The sequence below is a fragment of the Artemia sp. Qi Xiang Cuo genome, chromosome 2 (genome assembly GCF_049724085.1).
Source record: "Artemia sp. Qi Xiang Cuo chromosome 2, ASM4972408v1, whole genome shotgun sequence".
Classification (NCBI taxonomy): Eukaryota; Metazoa; Arthropoda; class Branchiopoda; order Anostraca; family Artemiidae; genus Artemia; species Artemia sp. Qi Xiang Cuo.
Window position 1 is genome coordinate 69,270,798 of NC_142795.1, and position 16,051 is coordinate 69,286,848.

Here is a 16,051-nt window from a genome sequence, read left to right on the forward strand (position 1 = left end):
GATAAGTTTGAAAAGATGTCAATATCTTTTTATTTCTTTGGTCTCCTGGTGTTTTTCTAGACTCTTATCCGGTATCGACCTGTTTTTATTCTATTACATATCATGACGTAAATAAAACTTTTAGTCAAGAACTTTAAAGTTTCTAAATAAAACTGTAAACTTTTGAAAATATTAGTTCGATATCCCAAAATCTACAGCTTGATGGAATGCAAATCCGTCAGCTTAATTTAGATAAACATGAATTAGACAAATTGTATGTTTTTATTCTCTTATTTTTCTATAGAGGGACTAGTGGGTCATTAATGTATACTATGGCAGTGTCTATAATACACTATATCTACTACATGCATTGGAATTTATTAGAGTCAGTTATTGAAGAGTAATAAATAATTTAAAAAAAGTAAGAGGATAAGCTAATCATAAAATGATAATTAATAATAACAATTTAAGCGGGTTGATTCAGTTTTTTTTAATTATATTTTATCACTTGAAACTGTTTGTAGATTGAAATCATCCAAATCTTTGCTGCTTGATTATTATCATATTATACCATTATATGTGACCATTTTAAAAATGGCAATTCCCATCGAAAGAAAATTTCAACCTAAAACTTAATCTACCTTATCCTTGATTTGCCAACGACCTAAGTGCCATACTTGTAAATTGGCTATCAAATAATATCTCACTACAATATAATGAAACCCAACATGGCTTCAGTGGGACAGGTTTTAAAAAAAAAAAAAAATCAAATACGTGTCAGTAAAATCTTTATAGATACTCCTCCGCTGATTGAAATATGTCTAAAACAGAGTACTGATTTTGTTTATTTTCGAGGGCTACTTACCGAGTTTCTGCTTGATCTCTTTTGTGCTGCCAGATAAGGTTGACGATAGCCTGATCTTCTATAGGCGTTGTCAGTGTACTCCATGCCTGAGTATTGATCAGGATAAACCTTGCTGGAATACATGGGAACTCGTCCTCTGGTATGGGCTAGTGGAACGTAAAGGTCATCTAGAAAGCAAAAGTCGAATAAAACTTTGCAGTTTAGATCAATTTATCTGATGGGGGGAAGGAACCCTTAATAATTTACATATGAATACATCTTTGAATATGATGAATACATTGAAGCGTGGAATTTTAAGTTATTTATTTTGACAAAGATGACATATATATATATATATATATATATATATATATATATATATATATATATATATATATATATATATATATATATATATATATATATATATATATATATATATATATATATATATATATATATATATATATATATGGGGGCATTAGACATAGCGTTAGTCTTGTCAATACTAATCTTGAACGAAGTCAACATCTCGAAGTACCGAGGACAGTGAAAATGGAAGGTTATTGTAAGTGTAATCCTAGGAAGCCATATATAACTTAAAAACTACGAAACATCGGAAATAGTATAAATTCATTGTAAAATGAAATTTATGGGGATTTTGAAAAATAGCATGAAACTCCAAAAAATGGTGTTACGTCAGAAAAAAACGACACCATTGTAATCAGCAAACCCGAAAACCCCACACGGAGAATCAGAATCTCCATCTCGAGCAACAAGAAATATCTTTTTCGCATGGGAAGTATATGTATATATATATAATATATATATATATATATATATATATATATATATATATATATATATATATATATATATATATATATATATATATATATATATATATATATATATATATATATATATATATATATATATATATATATATATATATATATATATCGGGGTTCTAATTTTTAACTATGGTTGTCATCTTCTTGTTTTATTTTACTCCGTTGAGTTTCAAATTGTTTTTAGTGTCTCATTATTTTCATTTTTCTTTGTTGTTCTTCAGCTGCTCCCTCTAGTAGCTCAGTTGATTGATGCTCTGCTGAGCAATACTGGGCTCCGGGGATCGATTCTCGCTGCGGTAAGGTCGGGCGACATACTTGCCATTTTTGTCTTATAAAAAATACCCAGCAATTAAAATGTTGATTCGACACCCTATGCGCCAGCAAGGGCTCTGGAGGATCTTTTTGCTTTTATAATCTTCTTCATCTGCACTGAGGACAACTTGCTCATTACTACAAGTGGAATAACAGTGGTAAATTTTTTCAGCAGGTTCTACTGACCTAAGACGCATTTTCTTGATTCTTCATATTGGTTTTCATTAGAATTTCTTCATGGCTCTTCAGTTCGACTTCAGGAAATGACGGAGAACGAAAAAACGAAAGGAAAACAAAGAGACAAAATAAACAAAGATGATTTTTAGCCATTGAATACAAAGCAGATATTTCGGTTTAGCCGTCTTCAGTACAAAAAAAGTATATAGATACTGTGCAACGAAAAACTGACCCGTGGAAGTACTTTTACAAAAAAGCGAAGAAGTGATTGAAAAACAAATCACAAATAGACTACTCGGAAATGGAATTGGGCAAGAATTGGATTGGATATGAATTCTTTCCATGGCTACATATGCAGCATATCTGGTGTTTTTTTTACTGGTTTTTCACTGGAAAGTTTTCTGTCTTCACTAACTGTAATCATCCTCATCTGTTTTGTCCTTTCGTTTTCTTCATTTTTGGGGTCTTCGTTTTTTTTGTGCGTCATGAAAGCCAGTGTGGTCTCAGAAGCTATTTACAGTTCGACTTCATTTCTTTTACTTATTAAATAAAAAAACAAGTTTTTTCAACTGAAAGTAAGGAGCAACATTAAAACTTATAACGAACAGAAACTATTACGTATATGAGGGGGTTCGCCCCCTAGTCAATACCTCGCTCTTTACGTTAAAGTTCGAATTTTGTTCGGATCACAAATCCCTGAATCACAAAGGCCGTTTAGTTAGAATAGATAGCTCTTTTGAAATTACTAAAAAAAACTTTAGCGTATAGAGCGAGGTATTGACTAGGGGGTGAACCCCGTCATATACGTATTAATTTCTGTTTGGTTTATGTTTTAATGTTACTCCTTACTTTTAGTTGAAAAAACTTGTTTTTTTTATTTAATTTCTGATCGTCTTTTAAATAGAGAGAGAAAAGGGGTTGTATTAAAAAAAAAAAACACATTAACAACAAAACCCGAAGTTTATTAAACTTGTATGGGCAGACATCACCCTATACAAAACCCTACATACACAATTACTACCAGCCATCCTTAGCCCCCCCCCCCCAAAAAAAAAAAGCAAAAAATTATAATAATAAAATAAATAAATAAAAATAAAAGAAATAAATTAATTTCTAAAAGTTTCACGACCTAATTGGATACCGAAGACACAAAACTAAAAATCATTCTTCTATTCTACCTCCTCGTCGCCCTCCCCCAAAAAAAGTTTGTCACAATCACTTGAGAGAAAATTCGCCCAGCAAGGATTAAAACTCATATGTAGACAAACACTGTCCTTTTAATTTACTGCGAAATTCATTTAGCTCATCAATTGTTGAAATTGCCTGAGTTAGTGGCTCCCACACCCGAGGGCCAACATTTCTTATGAAAAAAAGGGTCACTTTGTAATAACTTGAGGTCGCCGAACTAGTGTTGATGCTGTATTCGAGTAGTTATGGAAATTATCACCACTTGTAAACATTTCCCTAAAACACTCAGGTAATAACGCGTGTGTATATTTAAACATAACAAGAGCATTATAAAAACGGAATAATCCAGCCATCGGTAATATATTTACTTGATTATATCTATGTCTAACAGACATATTATGATTATCTCCAGTTAAAACCCTTCGGCATTATTTTGTACACTTCTAAGGGGACGAAGGTGAATTAAAAACGTACTTGACCACACAAGACAACCATATAGAAGGTATGGGTGAACAAAAGAAAAATAAAGCAATCTCATAATATCTTTCGGAAAAAAGTGCCTCAGTTTCCTCATCATCCCAACATTTCTTGCAACCTTGTCACTAACACATGAAATGTGCTCTTTGAAGTTAAGACACTCATCAACAATCACCCCTAGATACTTTGTCGAAACTTCCCGAGGGAGAATATTTTCACCAAACTGTATTTTGTCAATCCAAGGGTAGTAATTGCTACTTCTCCCATACATTACAAAATGGGATTTTGCATGGTGTAGCTGAAGTCTGTTAACCCTCCTCCATTTTTCAATGTTTAACATGCCAGTCTGAAGATTCTGTATAAGCATTTCCCCGGTTTTTGCAGCAACAGTTAGTTGTGTGTCATCAGCAAAATAAGGCAAAATAGATTTTGATGCTCCAGTATCACTACATTTTAAATCAAAAGACAGTCTATTGATAGCATTTCGCAGGTCATCAATATATATAAGAAGCACTAGTGGCCCTAAAACAGACCCCTGAGGGACACCGAATTTAACACTTTTAACTTGCGATTTAATTTCACTAGCACTGACAAACTTTTTGATCATGGAGAAAAGATTCCAATAGACGATAAAACATACCCCGAAAACCACGATTTCTCAGCTTCTCCAGAAGAATTCCATGGTCCACTGCATCAAAGGCTTTCACAGTGTCCAAAAAAACAGATGCAACTTTCCACCCTTGGTCCAGAGCATCGTTCACAAAAGTCGTGAAAAAAGAAGAGCTTGATCTGTCGACATTGCTTTACGGAATCCAAACTGAGTTTTACTAAAAACTTTTTATTCTCAAGAAAATCAACCATCCTGCCACTAATCAATTTTTCGAAAACTCTCGGTAAAACTGGCAGCAATGAAATGGCCTATAATCATTCGGCAATTTTTTTTCTCCGCCCTTAAAAAGCGGAACCACTCTAGCAATTTTCATAAAATCGGGAAAACACCAACTTTTAGGCACATATTAAATAGAACACAAACCTAGTCGCATATTTCCGAGAAAACATACTTAAGTACACGCAATGAAAGGAAGTCAGCACTCGAAGCATTATTTCTCATGTTCCACAATGTGGTACGTAATTCACTAGCAGTTACTGGTTTCAGATATGCAGATACATCACTTTCCTCGGGTGAAAATTGGTGGTATGTTCCGTACTCAGAAAATTTTGTTGTGGAGTTCGCTATCGGTTTACCAACAATAGAAAAATGGTCACACATATTACCAACAATCGAAACATCAGTGTTAAAATTTTCAGGTAAAATTAAACTCTTGGAATGGCTCAGAACAGACTGAATTACTCTCCACGTCTGCCTTGAATTACCTGCACTTTTTTTTTTACACTCCTTTCTATAATAATTAATTCTCGCTGTTCGTAATAGGTTACTGAGTTCACAATTATATTTCTTGTATCTCACTTCCGCCTCAGGAGACACTACAGAATGTTTATATAGCAGTCTTCGATTTGATATGGCCTTCATCAGTCCTAGTAACCCAGGGTTTTCTAGGGATAACATGAAAAGCCGGCTTTTTAATAACTATACAACTTTCTTTTAGTAATTTAGTTATTTCTGAATACCACAATGAAAACTTTTCATTCACTTGCAGATCACAACTTTCTAAAAAGTCAAATTGAGTGTTCTTTAATTTTCTTCTGAATATGTTAAGAGCCTCAGCATCCATTTTCAATGCAGAAATAATGCTGGGAAATCGGCGCCCCCTTCATGGAAATGTTCCTCCCCCCAAGGAAATATCCTCCATGGAAAGATCCTCGCAAGTAATCCCCTCCTCTAACACCCCCCCCCCCCCTAGAAAAAATCTCTCCTGAAAACGTCTGTCTCTCCTGAAAACGTCCTGAAATACATCCCAACGACCCACACTATATGTAAACAATGGGCAAAGTTCATGACTTGCAGCCCTTCCCCCGGAAAATGTGGGGGACTAAGTCGTCTTTAAAGACATATTTAGTAGGTTTTCGACTATGCTGAACAAAATTGCTGTCTCAAAATTTTGATTGGGTGACTTTGAGAAAAAAATAAGCGTGGACGGGGGCCAAGCTGCCCTCCAATTTTTTTGGTCACTTAAAAAGGGCACTAGAACTTTTAATTTCCGTTCGAATGAGCCCTTTTACGAAATTATATAAGTACTGGATCGATACTATCACATCACCCCTGGGAAAAAAACAACAACAACTAAACCCGCACCGGTGATCTTTCTTCCGACAAAAAATGTAAAATTGTGCATTTTTGCTTAGAAGAACTTAAAACCTCTAGAAGAGGGTTTTCTGTCACACTGAATAGGATGGTTTGATTTTCATTAAGATTTTGTCACTTTTAGGGAATGTTTCCCCCTTTTTCAAAAATAAGACAAATTTTTTCAGGCTCGTAACTTTTGATGTGTTAGACTAAATTTGATGAAACTTTGAAATCAATTTATATAATTTATATATTTGAAATCAGCATAAAAATCCGATTCTTTTGATGCATCTACTGGCATCGAAATTCCGTTTTTAGAGATTCATTTACTATTGAGCCAGGTCGCTCCTTACTTACAGTTCGTTGCCACGAACTGTTTGATTAATTTATTTATTATTGTCAATGTCGTGTTTATGAGTAATTAAATAAAAAAAAAAGTTTTTTTCAATTGAAAGTAAGGAGCAATATTAAAACATAAAATGAACAGAAATTATTACCTATATGAGGGGATTACCCCTCCTCAGCACCTCACTCTTTATACTAAAGTTTTTTACTAGTTTTAAAAAAAGCTTCTTATTGTTCTTATTAAACGAACCTTCTGTTTCAGGAGTTGTTCTTAAAGAATTGGGACACAATTCAAACTTTAGCGTGAAGAGTGAGGTCATGAGAAGAAGCAACCCCCCTCATATGCGTAATAATTTCTGTTCATTTTAAGTTTTGATGTTGCTCCTTACTTTCAGTTGAAAAAACATGCTTTTTTAATTTAATTTCTGATCGTTTTTCTAAATAACTCTTGGAAATATGGCTCCATCTCCACGGATAAATCTCTCCTCCCCACGGATATATTCTCTAGACAATTCAATCCTGGTAAAAATTTACCCCGGCCAAAAAAGCGAGACATAAGAGGAATTTCGTATAGGAATTCTCGCGAATTCCCCCAATGCAAAATTTCCCCTGAAAAATTCACCCCTTGAAACCTCCCTTCCCATAGAATCCCCCCAGCAGAAAATTTGTTCCCCTCCCGAGAAATGTATGCATACTTCCTAATAAGAAATACTATACGTAAACAATGGGCAAATTTTATAACTTAAGGACCTTTCCCCAGGGGCTGCGGGGGTCATGATATCTCTAAAGGCATAGTTGTTCAGCCCTTTCGACTATGCTTTACAAAATGGCTATCTCAAATGTTTTGTTTGGACGATTTTGAGAAAAAATGGGCGCGGGAGAGGGCCCAGTTGCCCTACAATCTTTTTGGTCACTTAAAAAGGGCACTAGCACTTTCAATTTCCGTTCGAGGGAGCCCTCTTCCGGTATTCTAGGACCACTGGGTCGATACAATCACCCTGGGAGAAAAAAAACAAAACAAATAAACAAGTATTCGTGATCCTTCTTCTGGCAAAAATACAAAATTCCACGTTTTCAAACAGTTCGTGGTAACGAATTGCAAGTAAGGAGCGACCCGGCTCAATGGTAACCGAAACTCTAAAAAAGAAAATTTTGATACCAGCAGATACATCAAAATAATCAGATTTTAATGCTGATTTTTTACCCATCAAAACTTACGCGCGTGAGAAAATTTGGCTGATTTTAGAAAAAAGGGGGAAAGACCCCCTAAAAATTATAGAACCTTAATGAAAATCACACCATCACATTCAGCGTATCAGAGAACCCTACTGTAGAGGTTTCAAGCACCTATCTACAAAATAGTGGAATTTTGCATTTTTGCCAGAAGAAAGATCACGGATGCGTGTTTATTTGTTTTTTTGTTTTTTTTTCCCAGGGGTGATCGTATCGACCCAGTGGTTCTACAATATCGTCGGAGGGCTCATTGAAACGGAAATTAAAAGTTCTAGGGTCCTTTTAAGTGACCAAAAAATGGAGGGCAACTAGGCCCCCTCCCACGCACAATTCTTCCCAAAGTCACCCGATCAAAATTTTGAGATAGCCATTTTGTTCAGTACGGTAGAAAATGTGATAACTATGTCTTTTAGGATAACTTAATCCCCCGAAGTCCCTGGGGGAAGGGCTGAAAGTTATGAACTTTACCCAATGTTAACATATAAGTAGAGATGCCTTATTGACTCCCATTGCCCACCCCTGCTGCCACCTACAACTTTTTTTTACATAATTTATGTCTGTTTGTTGTCAGTGAGAATGAAAAAACAGGAATTTTCTCACATTGATGGTTGTTTCTTGGACGGTTATGTGTGTTGGTCAATTTATTTGATGTTTTTCATGGATGTCAACAGTAATTTATGTCTGTTTTTATGGTTTTTGTCAGTGAGAATGGAAAAACATTATTTTTCTCACTTGAAAAAACAGGAATTTTCTCAAATTGATGGTTGTTTCTTGGACGGTTATGTGTGTTGGTCAATTTATTTGATGTTTTTCATGTATGTCATAATCGATTTATGTATGTTTTATGGTTTTTGTCAGTGAGAATTTGAAAAACAGGAACTTTCTCACTTTAATGGATGTCTGTTCTGGATGTTTTGAGTCTAACGGGTACCGGAGTCAATGACCTAAATTTCCAACATGTCGATTTATTTGATGTTGTTGTTGTTTTGGACATGTACATGCTCGAGGCGAATGTTATGAGTTTCCAGGAATAGGAAACAGTTAGATCCTGTGTTTCCTTCTCAGCCAATCAACGAGTCGGATACATCCCCCTTTTCAGCCAATCAGAGGCTCGCTTGCATGATTTTCCCCGTTACATAACAATTCACCCTTGAGATTTCGTATATAACGGGCATGCAATGTGATTAAATTATCAGAAAGTATTTTGACACAGTGCAAACAACTAGAATGGATAATATTGATGAATTAGAAGCCTTGGCAACTTCAATTTACCATGTAAGTTCCGTTTTAGTACATTTTCAAAATAAAATTATTTTACATGGTCACCCTCCAGTATATTCAGGTAAATCCCCCCCCCCAAAAAAAAAATTCTTTATACATTGATTGAAAATATACACTTATTTCCATTACGTAAACCTCATCCTCCCTCCCTCCTTTCCCACCATTCATCTCCATTTAATTCTTTCAATTGAAGTTATTACTCGAAATTATCTTTTCCCCTTGATGTGTTTAAAATTATCAAATGAACTGGCTCTCCTTTGCAGTAAAAGCCGCGTGTGAATATCCGACAAGAGGGGTGATTTACATAAATAACATGCCCGCGGAAAGAATGATTACTCTTAATTAAGCTTGTGTGCATATTTCAATGATGTCTGAAAAAAAGGGGAACAAATTGTCTACAAAATTAAAAGAGATTATTGGATAGTTACGCAAGATTAACTCAATGAGAGGGTAAACCTAGGGATGGCTTAATTTTCCAAATTTAGGGGGAGAGAGTCAATTTGAATCCAGGATATTTGCTGGGGAATGGGTTAACGCTTTTAATGGTGACAAAATAGAAATGAAAAGATAATTGTTTTTATCATAATTGTTTTCTATTTCAGTGTCAAACCATTTCTCTTTGATATTTTAGTTATTTTAACTATAGCATTTGAATAAAAGATAGTAAGATATATTCTTTATTGATCTACATTGCGCGTGCAAAAAAAAACGCAAGATTAACTCAATGAGAGGGTAAACCTATATACATTTTTACTTTTTGCTTTGCTGAAAAAGGGTGGAGGAGGGGGCTTCTTTGAGATAAATGCTTTTCTAGACAAATTATGTCTGACAATAAATTCTGTAAAAGAGGGTAGTTATTTTCATTCTTTAAAAAAGGATGAAATTATTTTCTTTACTAAATGTTTTCTCTTCTTTAAAGACAATGTTGAAGAATGTGCCCCACCTCCCAGTAAGAGAGCCAAGGGTGAAGGTATAACTCCTGCAACAGTTGTTCAATATGGCCGTTGGCTAAAACCCCTTAGCTCCACACTGCCTGCCTAAGTGCAGCCATCTGTGCAAGCCCCTCTTAAACAAGCCTCAATGCCGCCTCCTCAAGTTGCAGCCTAGGCTGCACGAGCCCGGTATATCGCTAGCCCGGCTGCGAAAGATAGTGATGGACATGATATGATCCATTTGAACCCCAGTCATACAGCAGGGCTTTCAGGCAAGATACAATGCCTGGGCCTTTAAGACAAGCCGTAGGCCAAACATCAGCTCCTTCTCGCGTAATATCTGTGCTATCAGCTCCCCGTCAAGTGCCAGTGCACTCTTCTCAACTGTCTCCATCAAGTCCTGAGCCTTCCATGCAAGATAGAAGGGTTGGCTCCTTCAGGCAAGTCGTAGACCAACCAATGGCTCCCTATCATGTAATGGCCAAGCCTCCAGCTTCCTGTCAAGTGGTTGATCAATTTGAAGACGTGAGTATTTTTTTTCAATCAAATAAGCTATTTTTAGCTGTTAGAGAGCCTTTTACTCTTTACTTTTGTCTTTTCACTTTTTTTCTATTATTCAGGACCAAGAAATATCTAAACAAACCAATTTTTCAACCTAATACAACCTTATCGAAGACATTAAAATGTTATTTTCACTTTAATTCCCACCCTCCCCCCAATACATCCATTTTAAATTTCACTGTTCCATCCACTCAGAGATACCTAAATATAATTTTTTTTGCTTGTTAGTCAAACCACTCTTTTCTAATCTTTCCTATTTTCTATGCATTCCCCACTGCACTATTGCTATCTCTTCGCCGCTATCTCATAAGCGAATATTTTTCATGGGTAATTTCTAGACAATTAATAATCACCGCCTTTGGAACTCTGTGAATGCTATTTTCACAATTGAATATCACATAGTTTTAAGAGAGAGAGATTGTTCCTTTTATCTATTGCACATAATGGCGTTCTAATTTGCACTGAATATTTCTAAATAGCTTTCAATCTTGCCAAGATTCTAGCGAGGGGAAACCAAGTTAACGGTTCCCGGCATTTAATTGTTGCATTTTCCTACCTGTTGAAGTTCAGTCTTGGAAATCGGAAAACTCGTTCGCGATAAGTTACAATAATTGTGGGCTAGTGATGAGTTCATCGAACCAGTATGGAATTAGAGAGAAATAGCGACTTATGCAGTCTAAGCGAATATTTCAAGTTTTGGCGGACATTATGTAAAGGGGGCTGGGAGCCGATGGGCCCGAGAAGCGCGGCGGGAGGTGCTGCGGGGCTGAAAAGCGCCGTGAAAAAGAAAAAAGAAAAAAAAGACATGGCTGATTTGAACACTTTGAAAATAAACTATTTTTTGAACAAAATCAAATTGTCACCTTCTATGTAAAGCGATGTTATAGATTGTAAATATCTTATATTAAGTTGGAAATTGACTGCTTTCAGTTGAATTAACCAAATGCTACTATGTGCATACTACTAAGCGCTGAATTTAAATAATAATCCAAATTTTAAAAACAGTAGGGATGATTTGAACACTTTGAAAATAAGCTATTTTTTTCATTTATAGGTTGGAGCATTGGTCCCTTATTCACCATCGTCATCAAGTGAAGGAGAGGAAGAACTCGCGTCTACGGAATTTCATGTCATTCAGGACAATGAATGGGATGGTATTGTTAATTCCGATGAAATGCCTTTTAATATTGATGCCTTTCTAAGTAATTATTTCAATGTAGAACCTAGCACAGTTGAGCAAGGTAATGTTCCTAGTTCAGAGGCGGACATGCCATTGCTATGTCCAAACACCATACAAATTTTAGAGGATTTTACATGGAACCCTCCTCTATCCCCCACTGATTACCTACTTCCACTTCAAACAACTGAAGTGGAGCATAGCCCAAATATTGTTGAACAACTTGGGGGAGGGGGCAATATACCAGAGGAGGGTACAACATTTCCCGATTTTCAATTGTCAAATTCAATATTAAATAATATAGTTGTTTACACTGCAACATTTGGGGACCCATTTAATTCACTGAAGGGGGAAAAATTTGTTTTTGATCCCGTAGAAATTGTGCATGAATATGTAGATAAAATTCGTGCACTGCTGGAGAACCAAATTCAGTTGTGGGGAGGTAGGGATTCAATTAAGCTTTCTATTGTTTTAAAGGTTTTTCTATTTAAATGAGGGGAAAAGTGAAGTTTATTATCATTATATACATTCCGAGGTGCGCGTAATTTATCCGAATTTGGAAAATCTTGAGGGAGTTTTTTCCGAGTGGGTAGGAGAAATTATTGCGCATCTTGAGAACTATAACGAAAATGGGAGCGGGTCTATAGTTTTATTTATTGAAAATTTATGTGTAAATATTTGTAAATTTAAGAAAGATTTTATTTTAAGAGGGGGGGCAGGATCTGAAAGGGATACAGTCTTAAATTATAATCCAGATCTAGGAGCTTGTCAAGGGGTCCAGAATATCTGTTTTGAAACAGGTCAAAAGTGTTTTAAGTATGCTTTCCTCATATCAGCATTCGAGCCTCTAGCACGTGACGCTACCAAGACGTATTTAGATCACTGGGCTGTACATGGGAAGGACGGGTCCAATATACCAATTGTAGATTTCTCGTGTTTAGTAGGAAAATACCTAGTAACGCTACGATCCATTGATATTTTTGAAAGGGCTAATGCCCACTTAAATATCGGCGTTACTGTGGTTCAGTATGAAACTGAATTTGAAGATGGGGTTCTAAAAAGAAGGGGGTGGTCTTCCCTGTAAGGGGCCCGTCAGCTGATTTGGTCAGACATTGAGTTTGGTTGTTATATGCACAACTTAGGGAACCGAATGCAATTGGCCATTTTAATTTTATTATAGACATCAGTAGAGTTCTGGGGGATGGTGGGGATCTATGGGGACACGTTTCTACTGTCCGACATGCCTGTCACAATTCCGTAGCGATATAAAACTATGGGATCACATGAAGCACTACAGACGCCATGGATATCAGACAGTGGAAACGGTTTCAGGGGATAGGGCTATTTTACGTTTCAAAAATTTCCAAGACACCCTTCTCCAATGCAACAAAATATCTTTGGACTGTGAAGCTAAGCTGGTGGAGGTGAATGATCCACAATTTCCAAAGCGAATCAAAGAACACCAAGCTATTGCAGTGTCCTATGTTCATGCGCAAAGAGATAATTATAACACCATGCGGTTGTTAGAAATAGTAGAAACATTGGATGAGAACGAGTGTATGGTCAAAGCACTGACTAAACTAATTTGTAAAACTAATGGCACTATTTCTCATTTGAGAAATATGCATTATGCTATGGTGCTGTCTGCAGAGGATCGTCTTATGAGTAAAAATCAAACAATATGTTGGGTTTGTAGGAGGGAGTTTGAAAGGGGGATAAAGGGACTAAAGGGAAAAGAGGGGGGAGGGAGAGAGTCAGAGATCATGAGCATTGGTGGCCGGAAAGATCCGCGGGGGGGAGTAATTTTAGGGGGGTAGCGCATCAATCATGTAATTTAAATGTCAGCCAGCAGTTTTGTATTCCATTTTTGATCCACAACGCTAAGAACGATTTATAATTGGTTGAGCCGGCACCGGTACACATGCATAGAGGGAGAGAAGGAGTAGATAGTCTATGGGCAAACTGTAAATTTACTTACAATATAAGCCCATACTTAACTACAAAGTTACTAATTTTCAAGATTAAATTGAAGGTAATGTATAATGGACGTACAGGTTGGATTAAAATCAGGTTCCTAGATTATTTTAGTTTTTTCCGCAAGGCATTGAGTTCATTGATTTGACTGCAGAAAAATGACAATATCAATAGCTTTCCCATGCTTAAACAGCACTTTCCAGACAGTGAAATGTATGACCTATTAACCTGCAAAGGTGTATAGGCATACGACTATCACTGTTCTGGTGCTTGCTTAAGTAAGGTGAAAATACTGCTAATTGAAGCATTTTACAATTCACTGACCAACAGTAAATGCACAGCCGTGGAGTGAGAGTTTGCCAAGAAAGTGTCGGATAAGGGAAATTGTGAAAATGGGTGAGATTATTGTAGACTGTACTTGGCTAGTGACGATCTAACTCTGTTGGATATAGTCTCTAAGAACACAGGCCAAATCTATTCAGAGTTCAGGTTAGATATAGGCTATTATTTTTCCACACCCCATTTAGTGATGGATTTGATTTTAAAAATTAGTAGGGAGGAAATAGGCCTAATCACAGATGTAGATAAGCACCTTTTTGTAGAGCGTTCAATGAGGGGAGGGTATGTTTTTCATTGGGACCGCGTCTTGTCAACCGATCCGAGCGGACAAAGCACCAGTGTAAAGTCAAATGCAGTGTTCTTGGACATGAACTCATTGTACCCCTCGGCAATGTCCCACTACTCCTTGCTATGTGGGAACTATCAATGGCTTGAGAATACTTATGAGTTCCCCGACATTACCACCGTCGAGGACAATGGGCCACAAGGATGGTTCTTTGAAATTGACGGTCACATTCCGCTGGCGCTTCACGACTCAGTCAAAGATTTTGTTTTTCCCTGTATCAATCGACCCGTGAGCAGGGAATCGCTGAGCCCCTACAATCGATCATTGGTTTAGGATATGGGGATGCACTGGACTCCCTCTAGACAAAAACTGATTGCTTATTTGGACACTAAGGAGAATATCGTTGCTCACCATGTGCTTTTGCACTGGATGGTGAACAATAGTTTCAAGATCACTAAAATACATAGGGTCCAGCAGTTCAATCAGAAACCTTATTTAAAGACGTTTATCGACACTTTTGTCGATAAACGGTCTAGGGCAAACTCCAAGGTAGAGAAGGAATTGTACAAACTCATTCTAAATTCAGCGTTTGGCAAAATGTGTGAAAGCGTACGTAACAGATCTCGCTGCGACGTCGTGACTGACCCTCTAGAGTGTGCATGAATTATTGCCGATCCCAATTTTACATCGTTCACGAGCATAGAGGCTAGCATGGTTCTTCTACACAGGAAAAAGCGAAATGTGGTACTGAACAAGAATATAGCAGGTGGCAGTTCAGTACTAGAAATTTCCAAAAACCTCATGTTGTCGTTTTTTTACAATGTGTGCAAGGTGCAATGGCCACGGGAGGGGGAGGTTCAAGTTTACTATGGGGATACAGATTCTCTACTGTTAAAGGTAAATGGGACTGAAGATTTATAGGGTGATTTAGGAAAGGGGGAACACATCAGCTCACAGATGTATTTTACCAACTGGAATTCATCCCTCTACCCCGAGTTGGTGAAGCATCAAGCCCCCGACTAGCTATTAAATTGAAAAACAGAGATGGGGAGTAAGTTAATGTCCAGGGGGGTGTTCCCAGGCCTTAAAGTTTATTGCGTTAAAACACACAGTAGGGATGAAAAGCAGGCGTGTAAAGGGGTGCCTACACATTTTGTAAAGAGCAATTTCAACATGAGCGTGTATAGAGACTGTGTAGACAGTAACCTAGAGCTAAGAGTACAAGTGCTTGCAATTTGCTCTCTATAGTATATAAATTATCCTGTAATAGTGGAGAAAACATGCAATATCATGCATATCCGACAAGGTCTATGTGATCAAGAATGGTGTGAGTGTCCTGCCCCATGAACACTACTGTATTTCAAACCGAGGTGAATGCATAGACTATCGCAATCAACTTGGTCTGGATAAATTAACCTAACTTGAACTAACCAACTAACCTGCTCATAAATTAACTAACCACCACCGACACCACTGACCCGACTAACCCAACCACAAACCTGTAGCAGTGACGACAACTATTGTATTGTTTTTGCCCCCGCGGCCGGCTCCCGGGGGGTGGGGGGTCCCACCCGCGCCCGGCCTTCGGCCCCACGGTCCTGGGGGGGGGGCCACCTTTAAATTCACTGTAATGTTCAACTGTGCTAGTTCATGTTCCAAGTGTTTTTCAAGTGTTGTTTTCAAGTGTTTTTTGTACAAAAAAGTGTTGATGTTGTTGTACAGAAAAGTGTTTAAAGACAATAAGTGCTGTTGATGGACAAAAGTGTTGTACAGAAAAGTGTTTAAAGACAATAAGTGTTATTGCTGTTGATGGACAAAAGTGTTTTTATTTATATTGTACATAAAGT

The 16,051-nt window shown here is 37.0% G+C and overlaps 1 protein-coding gene across 1 annotated transcript in view; it reads right to left on the reverse strand.

Annotated features, from left to right (window-relative positions):
• The window catches only part of LOC148955549 (uncharacterized), a 106,248-nt gene that overhangs the window by 7,245 nt on the left and 82,952 nt on the right, over positions 1-16,051 (reverse strand). The window contains exon 6 of the mRNA XM_089107605.1: positions 845-1,011. Within this exon, the coding sequence (XP_088963731.1) occupies positions 845-1,011 (167 nt within the window). The remainder of the gene's footprint in view (positions 1-844; positions 1,012-16,051) is intronic.